Source organism: Cyclospora cayetanensis, unplaced genomic scaffold (assembly GCF_002999335.1).
Source record: "Cyclospora cayetanensis isolate NF1_C8 unplaced genomic scaffold, CcayRef3 CcayRef3_contig_8, whole genome shotgun sequence".
Classification (NCBI taxonomy): Eukaryota; Apicomplexa; class Conoidasida; order Eucoccidiorida; family Eimeriidae; genus Cyclospora; species Cyclospora cayetanensis.
The window spans coordinates 20,052-46,516 of NW_020312752.1; the positions used below are offsets into that span (position 1 = coordinate 20,052).

General features: G+C 50.1%; 4 protein-coding genes and 1 pseudogene across 4 annotated transcripts; 4 read left to right on the forward strand and 1 right to left on the reverse strand.

Annotated features, from left to right (window-relative positions):
- The first annotated feature begins 4,836 nt into the window (after positions 1 to 4,836).
- LOC34617864 (AB hydrolase superfamily protein B1A11.02) lies at positions 4,837 to 8,288 on the forward strand. The gene is made up of 9 exons (XM_026335739.1): positions 4,837 to 4,925; positions 5,251 to 5,792; positions 6,048 to 6,183; positions 6,465 to 6,566; positions 6,702 to 6,863; positions 7,254 to 7,302; positions 7,436 to 7,529; positions 7,705 to 7,800; positions 8,110 to 8,288. The coding sequence occupies exons 1-9, from the start codon at positions 4,837 to 4,839 to the stop codon at positions 8,286 to 8,288; spliced, it is 1,449 nt and encodes a 482-aa protein (XP_026191524.1).
- A 2,149-nt stretch (positions 8,289 to 10,437) lies between these two features.
- On the forward strand, positions 10,438 to 15,029 carry LOC34617866 (ribosomal RNA processing protein 1 homolog). Its single transcript, XM_026335740.1, has 9 exons — positions 10,438 to 10,681; positions 10,995 to 11,081; positions 11,381 to 11,619; positions 12,025 to 12,210; positions 12,562 to 12,657; positions 12,963 to 13,039; positions 13,420 to 13,502; positions 13,673 to 14,512; positions 14,632 to 15,029. The coding sequence occupies exons 1-9, from the start codon at positions 10,438 to 10,440 to the stop codon at positions 15,027 to 15,029; spliced, it is 2,250 nt and encodes a 749-aa protein (XP_026191525.1).
- A 1,397-nt stretch (positions 15,030 to 16,426) lies between these two features.
- Positions 16,427 to 18,245, forward strand: LOC113146926 (annotated as a pseudogene).
- A 338-nt stretch (positions 18,246 to 18,583) lies between these two features.
- LOC34617867 lies at positions 18,584 to 20,109 on the reverse strand. The gene is made up of 4 exons (XM_022731217.1): positions 19,690 to 20,109; positions 19,165 to 19,313; positions 18,735 to 18,824; positions 18,584 to 18,632 (listed from the first exon to the last, which is right to left on the reverse strand). Exons 1-4 carry the CDS (start codon positions 20,107 to 20,109, stop codon positions 18,584 to 18,586), a joined length of 708 nt encoding a protein of 235 aa, XP_022587823.1.
- A 1,328-nt stretch (positions 20,110 to 21,437) lies between these two features.
- LOC34617868 (folate-biopterin transporter) lies at positions 21,438 to 24,521 on the forward strand. Its single transcript, XM_022731218.1, has 6 exons — positions 21,438 to 21,522; positions 21,693 to 22,444; positions 22,636 to 22,850; positions 23,150 to 23,229; positions 23,575 to 23,717; positions 24,048 to 24,521. Exons 1-6 carry the CDS (start codon positions 21,438 to 21,440, stop codon positions 24,519 to 24,521), a joined length of 1,749 nt encoding a protein of 582 aa, XP_022587824.1.
- Positions 24,522 to 26,465: the final 1,944 nt, after the last annotated feature.

Here is a 26,465-nt window from a genome sequence, read left to right on the forward strand (position 1 = left end):
TGTTCATGTGGAGCTATACCCGGTTATCCTTCCCTTACCAAAAAGCGCAAGCCCTCATACTCCCTACCAATATGTCGGAAACAACTGTGTCCATGGCATTCTAAGAACTCTGGCCGTATTTTCATGCTCCAGGGCGGCATAAACGCGAAAACAGTGCATAACGAGAATAGCAAAGTGGGCACCAACCGGTAAAGAGAAATCGAGGGGAAGAAAGGTACAATTGCCAGCTTTGGACTAGAGACCAGACCAGCACGAGGACGGTGGTGCAATGGCTGGCTGTCGGCGGAGTGCTGAAATAAGTTCACCTCCTGCTACTGACAAAAAATGTGCAAAGGGAGTCAAAACACAACGTAGTGCAGCAGTGCCTCCGCTCTTCAAGCTGCAACGCCTCCATGCGAATAGAGCCCATGTACGCAGCAGAGTCAGCTCGTAAACCCCAGAAGAAGCAACATGATCTAAACACAGACCTGAAAGTAAATAACCCCTTAGCAATACCAACCGGCAAGTCTTCAGGCAGTGCCCATAGAAGAAGGTTGCATTTCAGGCAGATCATGGGATGGGAAAGATCACTTACCAAGGCATGCGAGTAACCACGTCTTTGGAGACTACTGATATATACCACAGGTGCCAATTCTCCTAAGCTAGCAAAGGCCCCAATACGCTTCTCCGTCAAAGACTGAGGCTGGCCTCTCCCACCCAGTATCCCTACAAACTTTTCCCGGTTTGTTTTCGGCGTTGAACAACCGTAATAGCTAGCACTTCTCTGGCTCCCTGTGAGTCCTTCCCCTCCACACAGACCCCGTGTTTGCCCAGCAAAGTCCAAAAATAATAGGGGATACTTCAGATTCTTTAAGGAACCAAGCACTAATAATTCTTTGGCACATCCAAGTCTCAAGGCAATCGATAGAGTAAGAAAGGGCATGGACTTGCCAGTGAATGACACATGGTCCAGCCACCTGGCCGCAGACGTCTTCGCCTGGTCGCCTCTAGGTGCGCCTGGCAAGGCCTTCCCATCCACCAGGTCGATACACACAGCTGACCGCTGGTGATCATAGCTCCGTGCCTGTCTCTCTTGGGCTTCGCGCATACCGACAACTAGCCAGCTGTGTTTTTGAATCCCTTCGGTGCTAAAGGTCGCTGTTTGCCATGGACTTCCAAGTCCAATTTCGGATAGGAGAGGCTTTATTTACTGTTTGACCAGGGATGAGGGAGAGCAACTGATGGACGAGTACCCTGTCGTATTATAAACCCACTCAGCACAGGGAGGAGAGTCAAGCCAGGCAATCGCTTCTCTGTCACCTTGAATTCACAATTAGAGCAGAAGGGTGCGTTTGTCCGGTCTGTCTGCCTATCTGTCCCGGCATATCTCTCAGTGATCTGGCAATGAAGGTCCCTTAGGAGGGTCAAGAGGCGCGCTAGAACGCTCGAATGAGCTTCTGATCCTTCCAATCTGTGAAAATCCTAGATATGATGTGTAATTAAGCGAGTCTCTGAACCGTGGGCAAGTGAGCATATTTGCTGACCCTGTGGACAACATTTATGCTACCCTTACCCTTGACCCCCAAAGCAAGGGTAATTAATCACATCAGCCTAGATTCTTACATAAATCAGAAAGAAAAAAAGGGGTTTGGAAGAACTGTGCAGCTCCGGCTGCTGACAATCTGGGTATAACTCTGCAGAATAATCTGGGGCGGGCGCGTCTCAGGCTACCAGAAAGGCCGCAATCGTTTGCACATTCTACTAAGAAAATCACCGTCGCTCGAGTACATACATCATTTGGTCTGCACAAAAGCGCGTTGGGGGTGAAGTCGGAATGTATAAAGGCCGAGCTCTCGCTTAGTCTAAATCCGAGCAGGCCATAGTCAATATTGAAGTGCTTCACCCTTTTGCCCTTTCAAATTTTGGCAGTGATAGCGCGTGCATGGTTGTCAACAGCACAACAACTACGTTACTTTGATATAGGCCATGAATGCTCACAGGCGAGAGAGCTTGTGCTGCACAACACTGAATCGCTGGGGAGTCTCGAGGGCGCGCTGGCGCCCACGAAATGACGTAATGTACTTCACTGCAATGTAGCACTACAGTAGGCTCCCAAAGTAGCGAACAACCCTAAGATGATAAAAACTTAGAAATGCTGCGTAAGGAACATAGACACCAGTGGTATGGTACACAGTATAATGACCTCCGTATGAGTAGTGCCGGCCTGTTTCCACTAGCCCCTTTGCCGCATCGAGCTTATTTTACTATACTAAATATTACTGCTTGGTTTTAGGGGAGGGACAAAAATTTTAAACAGTAGTATGAGGTTTTGGGATGGTCTGTAGTTCGTTAGAAGAAAACACCCACAACTGGGTCACTAGCTTAGACGCGACATCGGTGTGTTCTAGAACCCAGCTTTATTATTTCTTTTCAGCCAAACACACAGAAGTTGCGCATTTGCTCCTGGATGCTTAAGTACTCCTTAATTTGTGGAAACCCAATTGCTCGGTCGTTTGATGGCTAAGTCGCTGCCCAGCCTGTGCCCCCTGATTGGACATTTCAGGAAAACCTGAGCTACTCACTAATAACTAGTCTGTTCGTCTACTTTATGACGTTTGCAAGCCAAATGATGATCTCCTGCTTCAGGCATTTCAATTATCTCAAAGCTTGCCTTTGAGCTGATTTAGGCATAATCTGATGAGTCAGCACATGCATATAGGCTTGAACTGTTGCATTCCCTTTTGGCACACGACTTTGTCTGCATGGATAGAGCGACTAGTGAGGTAGTTCCTCCTCCAAGAGCGCTTGCATCTGTTCATTTAGAGCCTAAAAAACGAGGTTCACATCCAAATAGTTAATGATATTTTCGAGTTCTTGCCTATCATTAATGCCGTCATACTTTTCTGGTGGCGTCACAGCCTCGACGCATCGATAAACATTTACTGGGCTAAAATAATCATGCCTCTCTACCTGCTAGGAAGCTAGTGCGTTTACCTTACCCTGCAAGCAGGTCCTCACCATTCCATCAGGCGTTTTGTCACTGTCTGCTTCTATCGCCAGAGAGCTTCGCCCCCAGCTCATTGCCGAAGAAGACCACATTTTTAAATTGCCAAGTAGCTTGCCCGAACAATGCAGCTGCTGTAGCTTAACCTCAAATCTCACTTCCTTCACATCAAGTGTATGGACGAGGTGCAGCTGCATAAAACCACGCAGTGGTACCGACCGGAGCACTCCGTCCGAGGTCCCCGTGGAGAGGCAGCTAGCTGCAGATACAATCCAAGCTTTGTAGAAAGGTATCGAGCGCCTTTCGAAAAACCTCGTGCCCTTTCCTGGCCGCTCCATTTATACTTCCTAAATGTGGGCACAATGATAGCTAGATGTACATAGCCCCAACCCCTAAGCACTCCGAGCACTCGCAGCTAGCCGCAGAGCGCATCAAGCGCACACCCACACAGCATTGTGTCTTCTTCTATCGAGATGACCATACTCCGCGAGAAATACGATACAGAAGCAAATCAACCAATAATGCTTGGTTTATCAATATTTAGGCATAAAATATGCAGTAGAAAGTTGGTAGGGGACAGCCCGCTAAATGGAGCGCACAGAGTATGAGCTTCCTGCAAGCGGAGGATTACTTCCATTACCGAAATCTTTGTCTTCCAAACACATTTACCTCATAAAGCGTATAGGGACCCTACGGAGATGTCCTGATATCACTCAGCAAAGTTCGGATCCGTATTGGCTCCTTACCCATGTGTCAAGAGGATTGTTACTCATCGGTTTTTGCTGATACGTAGCGTCAGAAAAACTCCGGTCACGAAAATCCCATTATTTCAAGCAATGATCATGCTTTGCAGCCAAATAGCTTGTGGAGAAGAGTGGTCACCTAGTCTGCTTGCTTAATTACCCAGAGAAATGTCCGGCATATCCTCTGTTTTCGACGCGGCGGTAAAGAGGTGCACAGCATCCCAACCTTCCTAGAATAAAATAATCCGGTGGCAGTATTCATATTCTTAATGCAGAATGAATGTTGGAAGGTATTTTTGTGCATGCAGATTAGAGCCCCAGTCAGAGTTTCCAGAGACAGCAGCGAGCAGGGGAAAAGCAATGCTGTGTGCTGCTCGAAACAAGGGGGGAATTCACCTTAACTTTTTCCTTTGATGATTTATTTCTTTTGACAGGAATACAAAGGGAAAATTGACTAGCTTTCTGCGCTAATCTGCATCAGCGCATACTCGCTACGTCCTCGAGACATCTGTCTCAGTGTCCCAGTCCATTACAGCAAATACTATAGAACGAAACAAAATCACGACAATCTCCACAGTTTCTTGTTTGTAAAAGTCTAAGGACGACTCAATCAGTGCACCATATGCTGCAGTCAGGCACCTGATTACGTTCCCGCTGCTTTGCCCATGGCGTCGAAGTTCATTGCTCTTGGCGTTTCTTGCTTGGCACTGGCTGCCGCAGGTGTTTGGCGGGTAAGCTATTTTCCCAATTATTAAAAATAATTCTGCTCATATTCCCTTCAGTCAGAGCGCGCCTCATTGACATGCATGGGGGCAAAGTAGAATTACACTGGCGGATCATGGCTACGGCAAGCTTTCGGCTAAAGAGTAGGGGGGTTTCGAGTGAAATTGGCAGAGCAGTGCAGTGCCAATGCCGTCTACAGAAATACAAGCAGCTAAAGCATGTAACATTAGCAGAGGGCACTGATTTTTAAAAGAAAAGTCCACGTAGTTTTCCTGTGTTTCCTTCCCTTTCTTCCTGCACTACCTTGCCCTCCTGTCTGCTGCATGCACGGCGTGTATGGTTTGTTTGCAGGGTCTGTGCTTTAGCGATCTTTCGGCAGTGGAGAACATGTACTCCATTGTAGCACAGCTCATGTCCCGCCCCCAATATCTGTATAATCTGAGCGGCATCGAGCACTTCAGGGAACGTTCAGACTTGTGAGGACCATGGCAGTAGTTTTGGAAGGCTAAGGCCTATAGTGTACGACAAAAATTTGAAGTCTGCGATATACGCTGGGCTCGCAGGGGATGGTCTGTTTGCCACTCCGCTTAAAAAATAGGCTCAACAACAGTCGCCCGCTAGGTTATACTCGTAGAGCGACCACTGCAACTCCTCACTTCTATTTACATCTTTCCCTCTCACTGGCGGCGATTATAACATAAAAGCGATTAACCTATTCACATGTATATAAACTTCGGACCTGGTTCCTGCAATGTCATACACCGCGACGTCCGGGCGGCTTCATTCGTTTGCTCTGTGCAGAGCCATGAACGACTTCTTGCTACGCGAATCTCAGCCAGTAGCCTTTCGGGCCTCTTATTCTCTGCATGCATCCTACCAGTCTTCTGCGGAGGAAGACGGAAAGGAGCCATGGGCAGTAGCACCAAAAGCTTCAGAGGACACGCTACTGTATGATGAGATGTATCGAGAGCACAAGCTACACGCACCGACAGACCCTGCGTCGGTCATTATTCATAGACCCCATTCCTTCGGCAAAGGTGTTCCCGCGCAGCTTGTGCCCCCCCACCCGCTTGAACCCCCAAAGTCGAATCAGCAAAAGAATCTCACCACTGTGGAACAGAAGAAGACCATTGGAATTAGCCTTTATGCGCCAATCACCTGCTCTGCGGCTCCGAAGCTCAACAAGTCGTCCCAGTCCGTATTACCATGTCAACAAAACCATGAGGCGCTGCTTGAAACGATAAAACAAACAGAAAAAATCCAAGGGGTTTTCGACTTTAGAGTTCAAGTTGAAGTACTCCAGTTAGTCGAAAAAGCGGCAGGACATGTTTCCCAGGCGACGCGTCAGGCACGTTATGCGTGTTGATCGTGTAGCGGCTGGTTTCGCTGCTGTTGCAGTCCTTACTTTCGCTACACGTTGTCTTCTTATATTTTTGCGGTTGCTGTCGTATTTTTGTCGCTGCTGCTGTGCTCACTACTGAGAATTCCATTGAGCGAAGTGTGTTTACGGCGTTTGCTGGTCGTGCTATCTACGAGTAACCGTGCCTTTTTCTCTTGTTGTTCTGTCCTGTCCCATACACAGGGGAACCGCAAGTCAGGCCTTCGCCCTGTTTTGTTCTTTCTTCATGGCGGAGGCTTAGTGTCTCTGTCCAGTGCAGCTTACGATAAGCTGCTGCGGCGGATGGCTAACCTCATGGGCGAAGCTGACGGCCTCGTCATATCTGTTGACTACAGGTGAGCTGCCTCTAGCTTTAAGGCAGAGAAGTCGCACATTCGTATCTTTTCGGGGCATGGCTGCTGATGCAACAGCCTAATAGGAAACTGTTGCAGCGGATACACTCTCCTCTGCATATGAATTCCAAGCCGCCCGCCGTGTAGTATCTTATTGGCTATATACACAACTTATTGCCTACCTTACTGCACTTGCATCTACTGACTAGCTTTGGTCCACCTTCAGAAGAAACTCATATTCGTACGATCGGGCCAACATGGGGTGCACTGCTGCTGTGATTCAGGCTGGCACCAGAACACAAGTTCCCCATTCCGATGGAAGATTGCCTCTTTGCAATTAGCTTCGTTATTCAGCATGCAGAGGCCTACGGTATAGATCGCAAAAAGTGCGTGGATTATGCGGAAAATGCACGCCTCGTGACTATTGCATGATACTTTAACACCAGCATCCATATATGTCTTCCTTTATTGTATGCTCCTATGTAGACGTTTGGAAATGCGTACTTTATTGTGTTGCGTAGAATTGCAATGATTGGCGACAGCGCGGGTGGCGCTTTGGTCGCCTCAGTTTTGGGTGAAGGCTTGCGGCTGCCTCAGAAGTACCCGTGGATTCATGACGTCCAGCACGCCTCTCTGATTTATCCATCTCTTTGCCGAGGATGCCCTACGCGGAGCCATCTGTTGTGAGCACAGGCAACCCTGATATCAGTGTGTTTCTCGCTTCTACTAGGGCTTACAGGTGCTTCTTATCCGCTGATGGCACCCCAATATGAGGCTAAATGCACTTCAGAAACCACTTTAGTGGGTAATCTCACAGCGCATGTACAGCAGGTCTCTGCCTTCGTGAAGCAGCACCACGGAACGAGAGGGAGGAAGGGGCAAAAGTTCACGCAGATGCGTAGCGGTAACGGCGAAGCAGTGGAATTTCTACGGAATGAATATATATGGTTAGGAAGGATCTGCATATATATATATATACCTTTAAAACTTGCAGTTATGCTTCCAGTGCTGCACTATCCGTTACGATCCGTGCCTATTGTTCTGATGGCCTGCTCGGTGTGTGTGGTTCACAGGTATGGCAACAAAAATTCCTTGAGTAACGATATTTGGTTCGGTCTCGCGGTACGCTCTCCTCTAAGTCCCTTTAGTGACGTGTATTCAGCTAAAAGTACACATCTTTCTAACGAGTCTCTCAACAAAAACTAGCCAAGGAAGTGGCCATTTATGCTAAATAGCTGTTGGGTCGCCTCTGCAGCACACACAAACTCTTGGTCCTGCGCTGGACTGGCGCCAAACTCCATTTTCCATTCCGTCAAAGATCCTTTCACAGTTCCCTCCAACAAGTCTTGGTAAGGTTCTTAGCTTATGAGCATGTTTCACCCAAACTGGGTCTGAATCCCCAGCACGATTTGCCGAGCTGTAGTGTCTCATGTCTTCATTCACAGTAACTTATTTAAGTCTAGGTAGGGCATGCAGAGAGTTCATATCTTCGGGCGCCATGGCGGCTTTTATGCGCGGTCGCAGTCTTGTTCACGCATGATATCCAATACGAAATCGGCATTCTCTTCCATGAAAGACTCCGCAGGGCTGGAGTATCGACCAGTTTATTTGTGGCACCCGGTGAGTTGAGCACGCATTCCTTCACCGCGTTTGCTGTACATTCAAATCAAGCGTTCTGGCGCACCCCGCTACACAGAAAACCAGTGCAGCAAATTGCAAGTACTGAAGTACTAGTGCACAATTTTGAATATGTGTAACTATTCCCACTGGTCACAGATCACGTAAACAGAAATGCAAGCAAGTGTGCGCGAATCCGAATGCCTACTATCATATATTAATCGGAGTTTGAAGTATAAGGAGAAAATTAGTGCACAACGTCTACACCCTAGGGTCCAAACCCCACAGCATCCAACTCTGCTGTATTTGCAGGAATGCATGCTTTCTTTGGTTCTGATGCGTGGAGCTCGTTTGGCACAAAGACAGTCGAGTGGGCCATCGGACGAATTTTGGATGGATTTTTGCGCCCCCATGGGAAAGGAGAAAGCAAAGGAACACAAAAAGAGCACAGCAAGAGGCAGCAAGATGAAACCCAGAAGCAGACTCTGTGAGAAGTCACATGCATCAGGAAGAAAGAAAATATGCTGTTAGCTCGAATATCTTGAGGTCAAGGGGTGTAATGTATCCAAGGTAATTTATTGTTGGTGCTGTTGCGGGATGTCCAACATGGCGGCGCTTGCTCAAAACGCTAGATCTTAGTTGTGCTTTCAACGGGGTACTCTGCATACCCTGCGCCTTCCCCTGTATGAAACAAGGGTCCCATGGAGCCCTGCTAAATGCAGTGCCGAGCTCACTTAGTCCTCGAAAGTGTCTTCCTAGTGCAACAATGTTTGCTGGATTGCTTATTTGAGAAGACTTTGCCCAGGTAGGATGGTATATAGTGTACCTGTACCGTGTATTTCAGCCTAGAGGACGTCAGACTTTATTCAAAGTCTCTGCGTGTCAACTGCAGTGGCAGGCACACAGAGTAGTAGAGTGGTTTCACCCCCTTTTGTATAATTGTGCTACAACCTGGCGGAGAGCACGACACGGATTTTTGAACACCTGTTTACCGTCATCTAGGCAGACTAAGGGCTTCTAGATACCTTAGGGCTATAGAGAATAAGATTGATTACTTTGATGAACTCCCGAATAGAACCTACCAAATGCAGTGCGCAAAAATGTAAAACCACTGCAAAGCTTTACCTTTGATCTCCACAGGGATGCAGGTGACTCCGACCTAAATACAATAGGGATAAACTCATGGAGTGCTTTGTGAAGGATCTCCCGCGCTTCCGTGCCTGTTCACCTCAGGGCATTCAAATGAGGGAAGAGGGCAGCTAGGCGCGCGTAGCTCCACCCTCTTAGCACAACAAGCATTCAGAGCTAGCTGCACATGGCATTTAGCGCATGCGCATACAATTCCATACGTATCAAACTAACAGAGCTCTGCTAGAAACAACACCTACAGGCAGACTGATTTAATTCTACACTGATTCCTAGTTTGACAAAACTGGTGCAAAGGCAGCGCCGTACACTGCTTGTCGAAATTTCGAAATGAATATGTCAGGAAAGGGAGGCAAGGCATTACATGGGAAGTACCTTTCGAGGGCTTTCTGCCTTGAGCACAACCCAACGTGCGCATAGGGTGGTCTGCTGCAGCACAACCCCTAGTGAATCCCATTAAAAACTCCTAAAACCAGCAGATTCATTGAATAGCTAGAACAGGCATCACTTATATCATTTCACACCGGCGAAAAGTGCAGCACAGCGTCGCGGACGGCAGCCACTGAGGTCCTCACCAATCGGAATGCGCCAATGAAACGAGGCCGGACAAGGGCAAGTCAACCTCCGTATCCCGCAGAGAGGGTGGAGGAGCCCCAAACATGTGCCTCGATAACGGAGGCTACCTGGGTGGTCGTGCCTAGCGGTGGAAGCTCTACAGGTTACCCACCAACTGTATGAACACCAACTGAGTTGCCTATGCGCTTCACTGTGTGGCCGACCAAAAGCCGTTCCTATTGCTCTCTGAGACGCAATCAGTACCCTTTCTCAGGATTTTATTGTATTTTTCAGAGAAGGAAGTGCAGGAAGGGGAAAAACCCCGGCAGGACTGGCTCTTTGCTCCCAGTGTACCATTGCAGATTTGCTGGCAACAGAGTATAATTGTTCTTCCTGTTGCAGAAGGACAATTGAGGCGCGGCATCTCTCATGAAGCAAGCACAGAATACTTGCCATTGGCAATTGTATATTGGTTGCCGATAGCCCATTCCTTCGGGTTCTCGCTGTGCAGTGGTGCAGCAGCCACGCTGTGGGGCGGCGGCTGGTGGGCCCCCAGACCTGACAGTTCTGGAACTACCGTAGATGGCCCTTTTCGTGAAACTGTTCACCAAGGTCTTTATTTGGAGGCCTCTCAGCATATGGTGCTTTGGGCAGGCTTCTGCACGTCCGTATTGAGTTGTTTGTGCACTCCTGAACTGCAGTTCGACAGACGGTATCGGAGTGAACCTCCCCAGCTTCTGTAGCCGAGGCCCCCCAAAGGGAAATGGCGCCTCTTATTGTGCATTGATTTTTGCAAGCTCTTGCCGGTGGCTGGCTCCGTTTTTCTTGGGCCCGCCTAGCGTGCAGTCGTGGGCAGCCTGGTGCTCTCGGCTTTACATCCTCTCAAGGAGTGCGAGAGGACACTGTGCCTGCACTGCGTCTGTCGGGCTTTCCTCAAAGATGGCAGGGTCTTTGGACGCGGCTATTCGCGGCGTTCTTTTGCAGTATGGACGGGCAAAGGAGATTGAAAAGCAGGAAGTTACAACGGACGCTCCTGATGGCTGCGGTGATCTGGAGGAAGGGGTGGAAGGGATGAGCGCTGCGAAGGAATCAGAAGAGGCAGTAGTAGCCGCTACACAAAAGGGGAAAATGCTCAAAGTAGCCCGCATGCTGGTGGATTCAAATCCCCGCATCCGCAACAAAGGTTTGTCCAAATCCTTGCACCAACATTGACCTTCGTCTAGCCAGTATTGGAATTTCCTTCGTATTCCTTAATAATGAGCAAAACACTAGGTCGAAGGAACCGTGTGCTATCTTACAGCATTTGGGGTGTCGCGAACTCATGTTCTCGCTAGCAGCGAGCTGCTGCAGGGGAGGAGGGGCAGAGGCAGGGGCCGCAAGAGCAGCACACCATCAGTGTCGTGTTCGTCGCACATGGCTTCTTTGTATAGCATTGTAACACTTTGTCCAACGAAGTAATGACTTACCACAACGGATCGATATTTGTTTGCACACAGGGATGGCCAGTGTGGGAAGTTTTCTGGAAAGTTTCCAAGAACTCAAGGAAGACGAAATACTCCGTGTTTGGAGTACCCTGTACTACGGTGAGGAGCCTGGCAGGGCTGTTATTGAACAGTGTATGGGCACCTTCTTGAGCAGCTGAAACATGCGTTGTTCGTGGGAGAGGAAGCACGAACTTCAGCATATGCGCGAAACAACTGTTTATTTCTTCTCGCGGGTGGTGCTTATGTCTTGCACTTTCTGCCTGGGGATGGACAAAAGGCCCCTCTCCCCCGTAATACGTCTCTTCTACCAATAGCCATACCCTGTCTACCACATACCCACACCACTTTGGGCTACTTCTTGTCGATATTGTAGGAGTCTGCGATTCTCCTGTTTTCAGCCGCTTGGTTGAGCGACAAGCCTCTCGTGCAGCGCGACTTCTTCGTTCGCGCCTCCTTGTTGCACCGTCGCCTGCGTTGCGCCAAAGCGAAGACTCTTTTCTTCTGCAGCTTTTTTAGAGTCCTTGTATCGGAGTGGGGAAATATCGACAAGCACCGGACCAACAAGTTTCTTTTGTTTTGTCGCATCTTTTTGGCAGAGTGGATGCATGTCATGCATTTAATGAACTGGGAAGAATCAGTACGTGCCACTGGATTCCACTTTTTCATGAAGCATCCAGCTGCTACGTTCTGTCTGTGTAATGCTTACGTTTCCAACTCGTTTCTTTCGTTCCCTCGCGCACTTCTGCCACCTGTCGTCTTTCGGAAAGGTGCAACTCTGGCTTTACATGCCCATCGCGTTGGATTGCTTTGGGCAACTCTGCATCAAACGCACAAAGATTCTTACACACTAGGCACTGCATTTGTTCACGCAGTGCAACTTAGTCATTTTTCAATGTCTTTTCGTGCATGCCTCGGTCGTCGGTCATGGCGAGGGCACGGGGGCTCATGGGTTCACAGATGGCCTTAGGCTGTACAGTTGTCTTTTATTTCGTATGCAGTCTCTTTCGTGCTGAATCTGCTCCGGTTGTGCGTATATTTTCAGTTTACAAAAATGGCTGTAGAGTTCTTGAGCGACGAGATTCTTTTGCAAAGCAATGCGCGGGGGGTGGCCCTTCATCTGGTTGACGTGATCATGGACGAATTTCGCGTGTTGCTGGATCCCGAGACGCATCCTGCAGGGGTGGATGGTGGGAACAGTGGAGCAGCTGCTGGAGAGAAACAGCAGGAGGTAAGCGACTACCCGAAGGATTGTAGCATCGCCTTTTTTGCGGCTTTGTCGTAAATATCCGTGTGCCGTCTGACCAAACGTGTTGCGACACGGTAGGAAGGGAGACCAGGGTTGTAGCGAGTCTTTGATGGCAAAGTAGCGAAGCTTTATGCGCACCCAGTAGGCGTATTGGGAGGTCGCACTGGCCTTAACGCGCAGGGCATTCCGCTAGCTGACTAACTCGAAAGCATCCTGCGAGCTGTGAATTTAATGACCAGACTCCAGTGTACATGCGCATGATTGGGTAATGTCTTCTGCCGTAAAAGGGTCTGGTGGTGAGCCGCCGTCTACGCGCGTGTGTTGTATTTTCAGGAACGACTCCGTGCGTTTGCCTGGATTTTCGTGCCGTTTCTCCGCTGCTGCTGTTTCTCTCGAGATGGGCCCTTGGTCGCCCGCATTCATGAACGCGTGAGCGAAAGAAAAGCGTTTCAAGAGCTTAGACCGGCAGAATTGTGCGAGGTCTTGCATTGCCTGTCTGCACCTTCCGCGTTCAGTTGCAGTGTGGGCCTCTTCCTAAGTTTTTCGCCTACATGAATACATGGTCGTGGATATGCAATCGTGGTCTCTACATGCAAGCACATTCACTCTCCGCGGAGAGCTGTAGACTGTGCAGTTGTCTCCAGTGCTTCAGGCGGTTCAAATGCGGTGCGCCTTACTGGCCGGGTGTTGCTTACAGTGGTGTTCCTCGAGGGCTGTGGTGTGTGTATGCGCAGACCTTGCGAAAGTTGGAGGCGCAGGACGTGGATCTGCAGTTCGTTTCTGCAGCGCTATTCTCTTTGGCGAGCGACAAGTGAGGCCTTGTGTTTTGGAACATAGACGTTTTGCCTCCATAGCCTTTGGGATACGCGGAGCTTCCACCAACTTCGCGCGGTGGAATATAAGGCTCCCAGATATGCGATCTGCATGTTGTTCGTAATTGTCCATGTGTTTATGCGCATATGTGATAGTATACGCAGCCTTTCGCCGGCAAATCTGACTAAAACACTTTCCCCCTAATATATTGGAAAGACATTCGAGCCGTTCAGTGTCTGTGTCCTGGCGTCTAGGGGCCTCTTGATTTGGCATGCCCGTCCCGAATGGGTATTAGAGCAGGCCCTGAATGTGGAGTGCGCCCGCCCTTCGAGTAATCTGCGAGACGCTTGAGTTGTGTGCATGTTGCTGTCTGCACAGACGGCTTCGTAGTGAGAGCAGGAGGCAACTTTTTGCGTCATATGAAAAAATCAAGGATAGTGCGTCTTTGGCTGGCCTCGCATGTTTACTCTCTGATAATCCGTTCCGTTCTCAAAGGCCCGTCGCAGCTTGCTTTTTGCACAGCTCGACCATCTCCCACGGAGCCTATTTACGCCTAATTCACGCTTTCGGAATGGCCTGTGTTGTGCTGACATTTCCGCATGTGCAGCGACAGCCGAGGTCTCTCCCAAAGCACGAAGTTCGTGCGATCGCAGGATTGGCAGCTTTTCGTCTTCGAGCTTTTCGTCTCTGTTGCTGCAACGCGTCTTTGCCAATTTGGGCAATGAGCCGCAGCAGGAGCCGTGCGAAGGTTCAAAGGACCTCCCAGATACCAGGAAGAGGCTTTTTCTCGCAGGTGAAAGTGGAGATAGCGATGTGTTCGCAGTGGCTCAGTCAGAACCAGAGGTCTCGTCCGGTGTCTCGACAGCCGACATGGACGGAAAGCGGCCTGCAGTATCGCGAAAAGAGGAGAAACGGCCAAAGAAACGACGACGCCTGCAACATCAACAGCACGGGCAAGCGACCCAGATGACATCTCCGGAGACTCAGGCCCCCGAAGGGGACGCTCCGGCGCGAAAGGCTAAAAAATCGCGGCAGAAGAAGGGGAAACAGCCGAACAGCACAGAGGAGGGGCAGGGGCAGACTCTTACAGACGGGCAGGCGGCACAGGGTGGCTTGCGGCTCCCTATCAGGAGCAGCGGAGCTTCTAATAGCAGCAATGGTTTACCTGTGGCGCTGGAAGGGAGCGACAGGGCTTCTGTTACTGTGAGGCCTTCGCTTGTGCCTCCTGTGCACATGCACTCTGAAGAACAGACGACAACGTCGGGTAGTGACACTTCAGGGGAGCGCAGTGGGGACGTGGCTGTATCAGCGCAGGGCTCTTCCTCTGCTTGTGGCGAGCAGGCCGCTGAGGCTGGCAGTTGCAAGGCAGAGCAAGGCGGCCAAAATCTTTTGCGAAGAAGCCTCCGTATTTCGGAGGCTACTCCCGGCAGCAAGCGGGTCTTGTTCAATCTCAAGAGAAACAAGGTAGTAGGTACGTCCGGCGTGCTCTTCAGGGTCTAAGTTGGTCATCGTAGGGTGGAACTACCACATTTGGTGCTACACACTGCGCCTTGATTATGTGGTGTGTTGGTGATGTTTTGTTTCTCGTAGCTTTTTCGCGTCACGCTCCGTCTTTAGCGGTTGGCCCTGCCGTGTCTCCTTCGGTGAAGAGCGCGGTGAAAAGCCGTCAGTCGGAGCAGTCAGGAACGCAGCCGGCTGCAGGGGTGCAGGCTGTTGGGGGAATACCGCCTCCCCGGGGTATCCTGCGAGCTGCAAAGGAACTGGGCCCCCCCACGGGGGAAGAAGTGGCTCCCATGCCCCCGATTCAAAAGAGCCAGAGGGCCCCCTGGTGGGGTGGGACAACAGCGGAGCTCATGGCTATCCTCAGGCGAGCCCTTGCACAGCGTCTAGGAACACGTACCGACACCATGGGTCTTAAATCTAAAAAGAAAAAGATAAAGAAGGGGGCTAAGCGAACAGCGAAGCACAAGGAGACCACAGGGGAGTAGCAATAGCAAATGCATGAAGGTGGCGGTTGGTGTGTACCAGCATCCGAGGTGTTGCCGGATGGACGGGCAGGTTTACGAAATTCCAGGGAATCGTGAGGTCTGCTGGAATTCTGCTACTTTATTGCATAAGGCTTATTGGTCAACAAGGGCGGATACACCATTTTCAGAAAGTCATACACTTCTCTCAGTTCTGCCAGTTGCTGGTACCGTTGAGCCAGTCTTCGCGTATAGGCGGTAACATTCCCGCAAGTATCTATGGCCCTGTAGCTAGCCAGCTAGTTGGTAGGCCAGTTATTGCCACCTGTCGTCCGTATGACAGCACTTCTTCAGACTAAGCGATGCATTTCCACAGGGCCCCCTGTAGGGTTCCGACCTTGATAGAGGCAGAATGTGCGTTAAAACGCATTTGGTTTTGTGGTGGGGTGTCTATATGGGAATGCAGGAAAGCAGGGTCAATTCATTATGACTGAATAGTTGGCACGCTCCCTGCCCGGTCGCTGTACAGGCATATGCTCGCTGTCTAAGATTCCGGACGGAGCGCGTGGTCCGCACACCGATAGCGTGAGCCGCAGCAGTGTGGTGTTTACCTTCCTTGAGGCTAGAGTAAAAAGTATCAGACTTACCCCGAACACCTTGATGACCAGCAATTGTATGGGGAAATTGTGCCTTCTGGGACCCCTTCATCTAACAGTTGCCGTTTCCTGAAGCATTCGATTTGTGCTATTTGTGAAAGATGTTAATTATGTGGTTAGCATTGAATGGGCGCCGCTCGTCCGTCTTTGTGGCAAGTACCGTCCTCTCGACGCCCGCGCCGGTGGCCCGTGGCATCCTGTGTATTGATGCATCGACGAGCATGCATATATTGCCTTATGTGGCATTAGACAGCTCATGAGGGAGGAATGAGGAGGCAACCCCAAACGCGACTCTGCATTTGGGAGTCTCCGGCCTGAAGCTGTTGCCTCGCCGTCTCACAATGCCCGTGTATCCACCATCAGCCCTTCAATTTTGCCTGGCAAGCTACGGCACATTAGTGGTCTTTAGAGTCAATGAAGTTTCAAGAAGGAGGGGTAGAGTTGATAAACACACTTAGCCTCTCTAGCTTTACATCCTATGACATGAGTGCACATACTCGAGCTCGCTTCTCGTCGAGCAAGTGACCTCTTCACTGGCATGCGTCTTTCTGGCTTTTTCCTTCAAAGTAGCCCTTCGCTAACCTTTTGGTTTTTTTCATGTGCTTTGTCTCCTAACTACCGGACTTCGTGGCATGTGGGTCCATTCTTCCTTCGCGCTTCGCCCACACGGGGACTGGCCACCATTCAGTTGTTGTCGTGGCTTCTCTTCCTCATGTTCGCATATACTGCCAGGCATCTCGCTGTGTACATTATCGAGCATAAATAATGACTTGCGCTGATTCCTGGGCTGTGCCTAGCAGTATGCAGCAGCAGTAACCGCAGCCACAGGACCAGAGCGTTAGCACTCCTTCACTTCTTTCTCCATCAGGTATTGACTGCCTGTCCACGAGCTGAGGGCCCAAAGCGCTCCCACAGAGTCATTCGACGTGCGCCGCCACTCAAACGACTCGGGCGGGACCCGTGAAGCCACGGAGCATCCCTTAGAAGACAGAGCGTGGGCTCCCAGAGCTTCTCCACAGCTTGTTGTCTCTTTTATTGAACACCTCCTGAAAGTGTTCTTCGACTCACCACAAACCAACGCAAACAGCCATCAAATCGAGGAAGCTCAACAAAAATGGGAATCCATTGGCTCCTACACTAGTCCTGCAGTGGCAGCGCACTCCCAAGCTCCCTCAGACCGCCCTGGCACACTAAATTCATTTGATTGTTTGAATTGTCATTCGTTACAGACTCACAAAACACGTTTACAGGCAGCCACGTATTGGTGGGGCTATATTTTGTCACCAGTGTTGAAAACTTTTCCCACCAGACGGGCCAACTCCCGCTTTGAAAATATGCTATGGAGAGTGCCCAAATGTGTTTGTCGTTAGGTCGTCAGCTTTTATTCCCTCTGTCCAGATCACAAGGAGTTGCGACCGGCGGTGCATATTTACTGCCGCTTTCCCCTACACATTGATGACCAGTTTGACGTTGCAACCAAGCAGCACTGCCCTCGTCCAGTAAAGCTTTTACCCAGCGAGTCCATTCAAAACACTGAGGAGGAACAGGAAGGGCTAGTAACCTTATACACCAGGCACCGTCACAATTTTCCATTACGACCGCGCAGCCGCAACGCAAGTGAAGCAACCTTATCATTCCCACGTCTGCGTTCACACCACACCTCTCTGGTGGCCGAACGTACAGTGTACATTCTCCGCATAGCCAAACTACCCCATCTCGGGGCGACCCAGTGCTGTGGGCTGCAATTTTGCGGATATACCGGGTGGTATTTCAATATCTGGACCCCCAAAACCCTTATGTATGGATCTGCCGTACTGAGCGATAAAGCCATACACGTAATAACACGCATCTACGCTGTACATGTGGCACTTCAGTAGTACATGATGCTCCGATGAGCCCGCGATGGATGAACGGCGTTTTTGAGTGCGCAATCCGCAAGGTGATAATGCACCTGTTACGGTATCAATCTTTTCACTGGTTTGGTGAGACGGCTGCAAAGTATATCTTGTGTTTGTTGCCCAACACCTCGAACTCCGAGGAAAGAAGTGTATCCCTGTGTAGTTTTAGTCCAGGATTGTGTGTCACGACGTTCTTTCGCGCGCAATAGACAGCAGGAGCTGCGTTCGAACTGGCAACCAACCATTTGCTTCTGCTGGCGTAAGGCCAATGCGGCGGCAGTCGGTACTTTAAAAGTCATACCAAGTGACTCATTCCGCAACACTGGAATTTAAGGCACTATTCAAAGGGAGATAATTGAAATACGCAGTGATCCGATAAGACAGCAGTTTGGTGGCTGGTTTGCTTTCCGTTTCCCTCCTCAATACGAGCAGCGCGAGCTTACCCGTGACATCCCAACAATCCTTCGCCTCGGCTATACGCATGCAGTGCTGACTGCCGTGCTCTCCAGGTGCAGCCGGTTGCGTGGAACCGCATTGCGATCGACCCCCGAATAATAGCTGACCAGGTGTTGAAGAAGTGATCTTGTAAAGCAGCGTGTCTCCGAATTCTGTATAATAATGCAAAGCCTATTTCTCCCCCATTTGTGCAGATACCCTACTGCCGAAAGGCAATGCCTGCAAGCTGAGCACCAGCAAGCAGTAAAATTACTATTGCCTGAAAGGTTCGTCCCGTGAGCTGAATGCAGGTCCCGTTGGTCCCCGTGAAACTGACTGTTTCTCTTCCACAAGCCGGGCCAACATAATTAAGATACGAGCGCATAAAACTAAATTATAATGCAAAATCAGAATTTGATTTGGGTAGTTGAAACAATCTGCAACTACGCGAATAAGCGGCCACTGGCACCGGTCGTCCATAGTCTTAGTATCTTTTTCTTCCACCTGTGCGAAACGCAAGCTAAAACTTTAAAGCGGGGGCCGGAGGTGCCCGGGCGAACTCACTAACTCTTCGATCTCTGGCTTGGGATCAGACGTAGCCATCCATGTACCTCCACCGTTTCAATAGCTCATTGTGCCTGCAGTAAAAAGCATGAATTTCATCCAATATCAGCGTCTTCCTTCCGTCAATCGCAACTGGGCTTTGGATATTGCGTTTTGAGGTAATAAGGTATGCGTACCTGCACTGCTTCAGGGGAATTCCCGCCTTGAGACGGCATTGATTTTCGACCATACACAACCACAGCAGAAGTTCGCGCCGGTCATGCACCCTGAACAGGTACAAAACAAGACAGCAAGAGCCACTCAGGCCGAAAATATAGCAAGAGTTTCATATATGTGCAGCTACGTGGCTCGGTGCACTGCTCGGAAAACCAGCTGCACGGTCTACGCGCACTGCCTCAGTGTCAGCTTGTCCTAATGTTTATAATGAGCAACTCATTCAACAGCTCAGCAGGGAACTGAGGACTAAGGCCGGCGCAGGTGTAATTCGTTCATTCCCCATTTGAAAGAACGTATTTCTCTGGTAACTGGAAGCAGCATCTATCCGAGTGCAGCAGCATAACGCATCCGTCAGAAAAACAACCGCCCCAGGTTCTTTCACCGTCGCACTTTGGAGGAGTATTTCTGACTGCATCCGTGTAGCAGTTTGCAGCTGGCCCTTGAGTACACTGATCTGGAAAAAATTCAAAGAAGGAACGCAGCATCTGCTGCTCCTCTGCATTTGCACGCTCTGGGGCATATGCCGCGTAACTCCACAGCTGCACGATAGACACAGCCGCACCACGCAAAGCCATGCTGATGTAAACCGGAAGCAAAAGCCGTCCTGGACCATACTGGAGCTACACCTCAGTTCTGTTGCAGTACGAATTGAATTGCCGAATCCAAAATTCAAACAAGTGCTGCCTGGCTTCATAAGTGGCCCTCTACACGTAAGCCCAACTCTCCAAGCTGCAAGCCGCCCGCTTCGCCACTTAAAAATGGGTCATTAGATCTTTAAGCATGTTCTTAAGAAGCAATGCAGCAGAAAAGGCACGATCTCTCTTCTAGTCAAAGTGGAAATACCTATGTCAAAACATACGCATGTGTACACCCACATAAACACACGAAATACAAAGGCGTAGCAACCATACTCACCACTAGCCACTGGGCGTTGCATACGTCTTCAGGCTCATTTGTGTAGTCGCAAAAATGAAGCTGGGGGATCTCCTTCCCAGCATCTTCTGTGCCGCCTTCTCCTGGGAGTCTGCTACCTGCTGAAGAATCAGAGTCGGCAGCAGATTCACGCACTGGTGCGCCTCTCTGTGCCCCCTCAGCGCCTTCGATGCCAACGGGGTCTCCAGGCTCCAGGGGGGCACCCGATGAGGCTATGGGGGCATGTTGAAGCCTCAGAGGGGCGGCGTGCCTATGTCTTGGAAGGCTCAGCGTAGAGTTGTGGCGCGAAAGCATAAGCGAACTTGCAGCCCGTGCCAGTTTCTGCAGGCCGCCTTTGATCCAGGAGGCAGAAGAAATAGCAGTACTCGGCGAGGGGCACCTGAAGGTGTCCGCTGGCTCCATGGACTCGAAGACAAATGCAAGCAGTTAGCGGCTTACTGCATGCAGCTCGCGCTAAAAGATGCAGGGGATGCCCCTAACTATAGCTGCCTTCCGCTTAATTCGCAGAACACGGCAGAGTACATGAAGACGACGAACAGAAGGAAGCGGTGTCCGGAGTTGGACACAAGGTGAGCAAAATGGGATAGTACAAGCTGCAACATAAAAGAAAGTGGAAACAGGATCATAAAAACCAAGGGTAGAAAATGAAAGAGGAGATATTTACATGGGGCTCTAGATAGCCGTGCGCTGCATCTTCCTGGCTCTTGCGGAGCACTAAACCAAGATGACTAGAAATATAAGACTGTGGAAAGGAATATAATGTTATTTCCAATATTAAAAGTAACTAGTACTACAGCGATGTCGGGAATGCAGTAACGAATTTAGTTGCAGAATTCCACTCTTACTTTATTGGTCTGAGGCGTACATATCACGGCTCAATCACTAGTCGCCAATGCAGCGAAGTAACTACAAGAAAGGAGTAGCTTGTATCCTTTACGCTACATTTTCTTTCATATATAGCGGCCAGAGTGGAATTAGAGAGAATCGTGAATATGCACTGCACATTAGGGGCGAAAACAATAAGTTAATAAGCGCTATTCTCCCAGTCGTATTGAGGCGGAGGCCGCCACGGTAATCGAAGCAGACTGCAAGTGGTGCCTTTGACTTTGCAGGGTAGTCCTCCAAGTTTCCATCGGTTATTCAGGTGCATTTTCTCCTCATAAAGTCAATTTTACTTTTGCTTTTCCGCATTTGGCCCTCGCCCTGCCCTATGTTACAGCTGGACTGCGCTCTAACAGCTGCAAGGCTGAACCAAGAAGTTTGCTGCTCGCTGCATCCGGCCAGGCGGCTTCCAAAGGCTTGCTTGCATGTATTGCACGGGAATAATTCACTAAAACGGGTACATTAAGGACGGAGGCAAGATCCTGCATCATTGCCTTTCTCACAAAGCCACGGCTTGGCACGAAGGCAGGTAGCCTAGAGTCAGTATCGTGAGGATTTGTGGCCACAAAGTAACAGTTTGAGGGCGATACACACTACTTCTTATCTCTTAAGGATTCTATGAAGCCGTTAGGCTGTGCGAACGAGCTGTGCGTACAGCGGCAACGCCCTCACGGAGTCGTATTGTTTCATCCTTCTATCATTCAAGCGTTGATTTGCCGCCACATAGGATTGTTTACATAGCCAACACTTATGCTTTGCATCTAAGGGAGGAGGAGGCCTATTTTGGTTGAGGCGTGGCGCGTGGTATAACCGGCTTCGGTGCTCACGTCTCGCACTTCTTTGTCAAGATGGAAAACGCGCCAGGGTTGAACATGCCCTTTGTGGAGGCGGAGGATGTAAATATGTGGGCTCACAGGAGGCCTTGCAAGTTACGTACGTCCTTCAGATACCTCCTGAGTCCACTGTTTATCGAGTTCATTGAAAGTGTGCAAAGCAGCGAATGAACAGAAGTGGGGATCGTCGTCACTGAGTACCAACAAACCTGCAAACACGTGCCTGCAAAACAAGTGTATTTGTGCGTATCTGATTGTAACCGTGTGCAGGGTCGGCACAAGGCGATGCGGTATCAGAGGAATCAAAGACACTATTAGAAAAAGCTCAGGAGACAGAGCTGAAACCTGTACCCTTTACCACCCGGGTGGTTAGCTCGTTGATTGCGATGCTCCAGGGCGTGGAGGTGTTGTGCAATTTGGCAATTCTTTACTTGTTTAAGGACGACTTCAAAATAGATCCTGCGCTGCTAGCACTGGTCTTAGGGTCCCTGAGGCTCCCATGGACAGTCAAACCTCTTTGGGCTGTCATGGCAGACAACATGCCCTTGTTCGGCTATAGAAGGAAGTCTTACATCTTCCTTGGAGCCTCTATGTGCATCGTTGCTACACTTGGGATCGGCCTGGGGGGATACAAGTCGCTGGCTGCAACCACTGCTCTTCTTTTGCTGTATTTCTGGGGCTCCGCTGTGTGCAATGTCATTGGGGAGGCTCTGGTTGTTGAGGCAGGCAGACGAGACGCAAGCGAAGAGGGCACAGCACGCACTGTATCAGTCTTTTTTGCCTTCCGGAAAATCAGTTTCGCCACTGTCTCTTACCTCTCCGGGCTGCTCCTAGCCATCATGGCAAAACAGTACGTCTTCGTGGTCGCAGCAGCGCTACCAGCAGCCGTCGTCATTGCGAACTTTTGGCTGGAAGAGCCCCAGGCAAAGGTGTTGCCGGTGAAGCAGCAGTTTAAGGAACTCATAAAGGTTCTCAAGCAGCCAACGCTTCTGAATTCTACTCTCTTTATATTTATTATGATGGTAAGGGGGGAGAGGATTCGCGCAGGAACAGTCTGAAAATATGAATCCCCGAACGAGAGTCCAACCGACGGCTACATTTGCTCACTTTTTGCGGGTATATTCTAAAGACGAACGTTTTTTCGATGTAGTATGGAACGAAACTTGTTCGTTTTGTTTGTATATTCTACACCCTTTTTTGTTTGGCGTGTCAGGCGACTCCTTCCGCGGGTTCGATCATGTTTTACTTCATGACGAACGAGCTGCACTTTGGTCCCGAGCTTCTTGGGAGAATGGCACTCTTTCAGAGCATCGCGTCTCTGCTGGGAATTTTGGTCTACATGCACTTCTGCAGCACCACTTCCATTCGCAAGCTGCTCTTTGTTTCCACAGTGGCAATAACTCCGTTTTGCCTCCTGCCAGTTGTTGTGTAAGTTGAAAGAGGCTGGATACAGGCACAAAGAATCTGTTACACTGACGTTCTGTGCACCTGTTTTTCACTACATTAGACTTGTGTTCACATTTCTTCTGACACTGTTTTGTAGCTCTGTAGGCTCTGAAGAAAACATCGGGAGGGGGGGTCTGTGCTGCATGCTGGCCGTGCCAGTGGTGGGCGTTGTCATAGTAGTTGCCCCTCTAAATCTTTAGTGCACGCATTTCAGTGTAACCGTTTCTGTGACGCTAGATTCGTAGACCCCGTGGCGTGGCTGTGCATGTGTGCACATACAGAATTGAACGATGGAATGTACCCCTTGGCATTCCAGATTCAGTTTTCGTCGTGACAGACACTGTACTGATGGAATTCGTCGGTAAGCACACCTAGTTGCAAACAGGACACTAAGGGAAGAACTGCAACATGTGGAGGGAACTGTCGCACACAGCGCTCCCTCTTCATGATATTTCTTTTGGGGTGGAACTTAATTGGGAATTTTTCCTGGGAACTGATAAGACTGAACATTGTTCTTCTAAGCCTAAAGCGGAACTGCACCGATTTTCCGGTTTCCGGAGAGAAGAGCACGTAAAGCTAGCTGTGTTCTCTGAAAGGAGAAATGCACTGTTGTGTGTCCGTCGGGAGAGAGAAAAGTGTTTACCCTGTCGCATTTGGGTGCACTAATTTTGGGGGTACTCGTGATCTCTCTCTTGTTGTCTTGCAGGGGAATTCCAGGCGATGCCTATTCTGGTCTTGGCGGCGCGTTTGTGCCCCCCGGGCCTCGAGTCGACGATTTACTCGGTTCTTCTTTCCGCTTATAACTTGGGGCTGGGTCTCGGGTCCCTTGTCTCCGCAGGGCTAACGGCGGTACGCAGCGCTCTTGTGCCGTGCACTGCTGAAACTCGCAGCACTATTGCGAGTTCACCCGTGTTCTCCCCGTTTCTTTGTGTTCGTCATGTGTGCCCATCGCTTCTAAGTGCATCACACAGTCGTTCCCTTTCCTGCCTGTCTACGGGCGGACTGCAAGCAGAGTTATGCGGTGTGTTTCTGCATTCTCACCGTTGCGCAATTGCATTTTCGGTTATTATGACCCGCCAGGACCCCGTCTGCAGTTCAGTTCGGAGGCTTCTCGCGGTTTTCCTGTCGTCTCTCGATATCACCTCATCCTCTGTTGGGTATTTTGATTTTTGCATATAGGCCCTGGGAATTTCGTCGACGAACTTTACGGGGCTGTCCGCCCTCACAGTCATCTGTGCGCTGTCTAATTTGCTACCGCTTTGCCTTATATGGATGATCCCGGCGACTGCGGAGGCCCCGCTAGTGCCTGTAGTGGCGAAATCTACTCCCCATCTTCCCTCAAAAGCAGAGGACAGCGCCTCAACTGCAGCGGAGTCGGACGGCGGGGCTGCGGCGTCGCCTTCAAGCTCAGATGTAGAGGCAGGCAGCTCGTGGAGAGCCAGTACCAGCGGCCTCGTACGGCGAGGCACTGTTCAGGTTGTGGGTGGAGGCCCCGAAGAACGACTTTCCGGACTAGACTCACAGGACTCGTTCGCTGGTTTAGCTGGAGTGGGGCCTAGGGAGGAATCTTCGCGGAACCCAACCCCTCCGAGACATATCTTCGAATGCGGAGGGTCGGGCGAGTGCGCCTTAGCTCCGCAGCAGCGCTGGTAGCTGCAGCCAAGCAGGCGGATGATGGGTGCTCGATGCGTAGGAAGCAAGTCGGTGGTCTTGCGTTGCACGCAAACGCGGACAGACACCCGGATATAGCCGACCAGAAGCCTTGAGCAAGCTTCGTGCTCTGATGGCTCGTGCTCCTGAATTCCGAGGGTTGCTTCTCCTCGTAAATTCAACGCGCCCTCAGGGAGAGCCATGAACGCTTGATGAGGCAATGGGTGGCTCTAATAGCCTCGGAATCACTTCAAATAGGCTCGCCGTCTGCTTGGCCGTTCGCGAAGAGTAAGAGGAAAGGACAACAGGGAAGAGAGTTAGACGGGAAGCTCCGCGCGAGAAAGCTTATGGTCAATCGAAGAAGTACTTTTTCTTTCGTCCCGCACCACCCCACTCTCCCATTGGCAGTTCTGGTGCATTGCCCTTTTCTAAGGGGGCTTAATGTGCGTTCTCAAGGTCTCAAATACCGCACACTGTGCTGTGACGCTGGGGAGCGCGTTTTGGGTGTACCTTGCCTTCTGGAGACGTGTTGAAGGCCTTCTTCCGCATCGAAAAGTCGTGCTGCTGAAGGGAGCAAGCAGTTGACGGACATTGTGTGAGTACAGCTGTATTTGCCTGCAGCGCGAGAGCCACAGCTCTGGCAGAGGGACATAGCAGTCTTCGATTGTGTACTATCTCTACCCCGTATCATCAATACCTCAGCATTATCTGCGTAGAAAAATATGTTCGTTTGTGTATCTCGCCCCTGCTCACGGGGATGGGGTGGCTATGCACTTCACGTGAGCTCCCCACCAGTGCACTGGTCATCGCATCTGCCACTGGCACAGCGCTATAATATCGTTCTGCAGGCATTGTAGTGTCAGAATCTTGCTGAATTGGCATTTACAGTTCATTTGGAGAGTGTTTGCGATGCGGCTATTGTGCTGCCACCGAGAAGGGTCAATGTCTTCGGTGCATGGATTGGACCGTTGATACATGTGCTTTCACCAAAACTTACCACGAATGATTTTGGCTCACGCTTGTAGACCTAGCCGCAGTCTGTTACTCAAATGTCGATGCTCTCGCTGCATTGGTTGAGCGGTTCGTCATGCCGCTGACGAAATCCGCACACATTGAATACCCCATAAACGTTGAAGTATCTCCCTATTGTAGCAAGCAACTATTCACTCTAATGCCTGTTTCATCTGCAGCCACTGGGTCTTCTACGAGCCATTAGTGGTTATGCGTGGAGGCTGCAATAAGAAGTACCTTTGCACTTTAATGTAGTAGCGGAACTCATATGTGCCTTAGTGAAGAACGGGGATTTTCCATGCATCCCTCAGCAGAGCCATAAAAACGGCTGCTACATTCTTCTGCTACGTAATGACTGTTGGGGACCTTCGGGCCCACATGGGGCTTTGTTTGTCAAGCTGCTCCACTTGCCCTGTTGGTCGGAGCAACAGGCAGCTATGATTGTCAGCTGCAAAAGACTGAAACGACAAAAAAATATACCTTAAAGCCCAAGGAGGGGTATAATACTGCAAATCGGACCTACTAGTCCCCCTTGAATTGTAGGCGACAAAATGCATTCTCACCTTGGAATTGAAAGAGCAAATATCCTTTGTGTACAGTGCGAATCATGCATATACATATTGCAGAAAATTACCCGGACGGTCGAAAAGGCTCCTTGTGGGTGGCCTGGAGCCCTCGAAACGGGTGAAGCTACGGGACACTACTGAATGCGTGATCTGGCAGAGTTAACACCTGCTTTCCCATGATGTGCATTCTTTGTGATGGCCTTTTGTGTTAAAATCCATATCAAGCCTCACATTCTCACTGTTGCTTAGGCGCTTCTCTCATTTTCATTCCTACTATGCGTGCGCCATGAGTTTTCCTCTTCCCCTTGAAATTCGTTTGGTTGTAGAAAGCAAACGACACTGTGGCGCCTTGCCATACACTATTTAACGT

Bases quoted from the DNA above. Each gene is read 5' to 3' on its own strand.
- LOC34617864 (XM_026335739.1), top strand. From the start codon at position 4,837: ATGTACTCCATTGTAGCACAGCTCATGTCCCGCCCCCAATATCTGTAT. The intron at 6,184-6,464 runs GTGAGCTGCCTC...GCTGTGATTCAG, and splicing joins GTCATATCTGTTGACTACAG to GCTGGCACCAGAACACAAGT. The intron at 7,530-7,704 runs GTAAGGTTCTTA...GCGCGGTCGCAG, and splicing joins GTTCCCTCCAACAAGTCTTG to TCTTGTTCACGCATGATATC.
- LOC34617866 (XM_026335740.1), top strand. From the start codon at position 10,438: ATGGCAGGGTCTTTGGACGCGGCTATTCGCGGCGTTCTTTTGCAGTAT. The intron at 13,503-13,672 runs GTTTACTCTCTG...TCTCTCCCAAAG, and splicing joins GTCTTTGGCTGGCCTCGCAT to CACGAAGTTCGTGCGATCGC. The intron at 14,513-14,631 runs GTACGTCCGGCG...TGTTTCTCGTAG, and splicing joins CAAGAGAAACAAGGTAGTAG to CTTTTTCGCGTCACGCTCCG.
- LOC34617868 (XM_022731218.1), top strand. From the start codon at position 21,438: ATGGAAAACGCGCCAGGGTTGAACATGCCCTTTGTGGAGGCGGAGGAT. The intron at 22,851-23,149 runs GTAAGTTGAAAG...GTGCACATACAG, and splicing joins TGCCTCCTGCCAGTTGTTGT to AATTGAACGATGGAATGTAC. The intron at 23,230-23,574 runs GTAAGCACACCT...GTTGTCTTGCAG, and splicing joins TGTACTGATGGAATTCGTCG to GGGAATTCCAGGCGATGCCT.
- LOC34617867 (XM_022731217.1), bottom strand. From the start codon at position 20,109: ATGGAGCCAGCGGACACCTTCAGGTGCCCCTCGCCGAGTACTGCTATT. The intron at 18,825-19,164 runs GTGCGACGGTGA...GTACCTGTTCAG, and splicing joins GTCAGAAATACTCCTCCAAA to GGTGCATGACCGGCGCGAAC. The intron at 18,633-18,734 runs GTACGCATACCT...TTTTTACTGCAG, and splicing joins ATTCCCCTGAAGCAGTGCAG to GCACAATGAGCTATTGAAAC.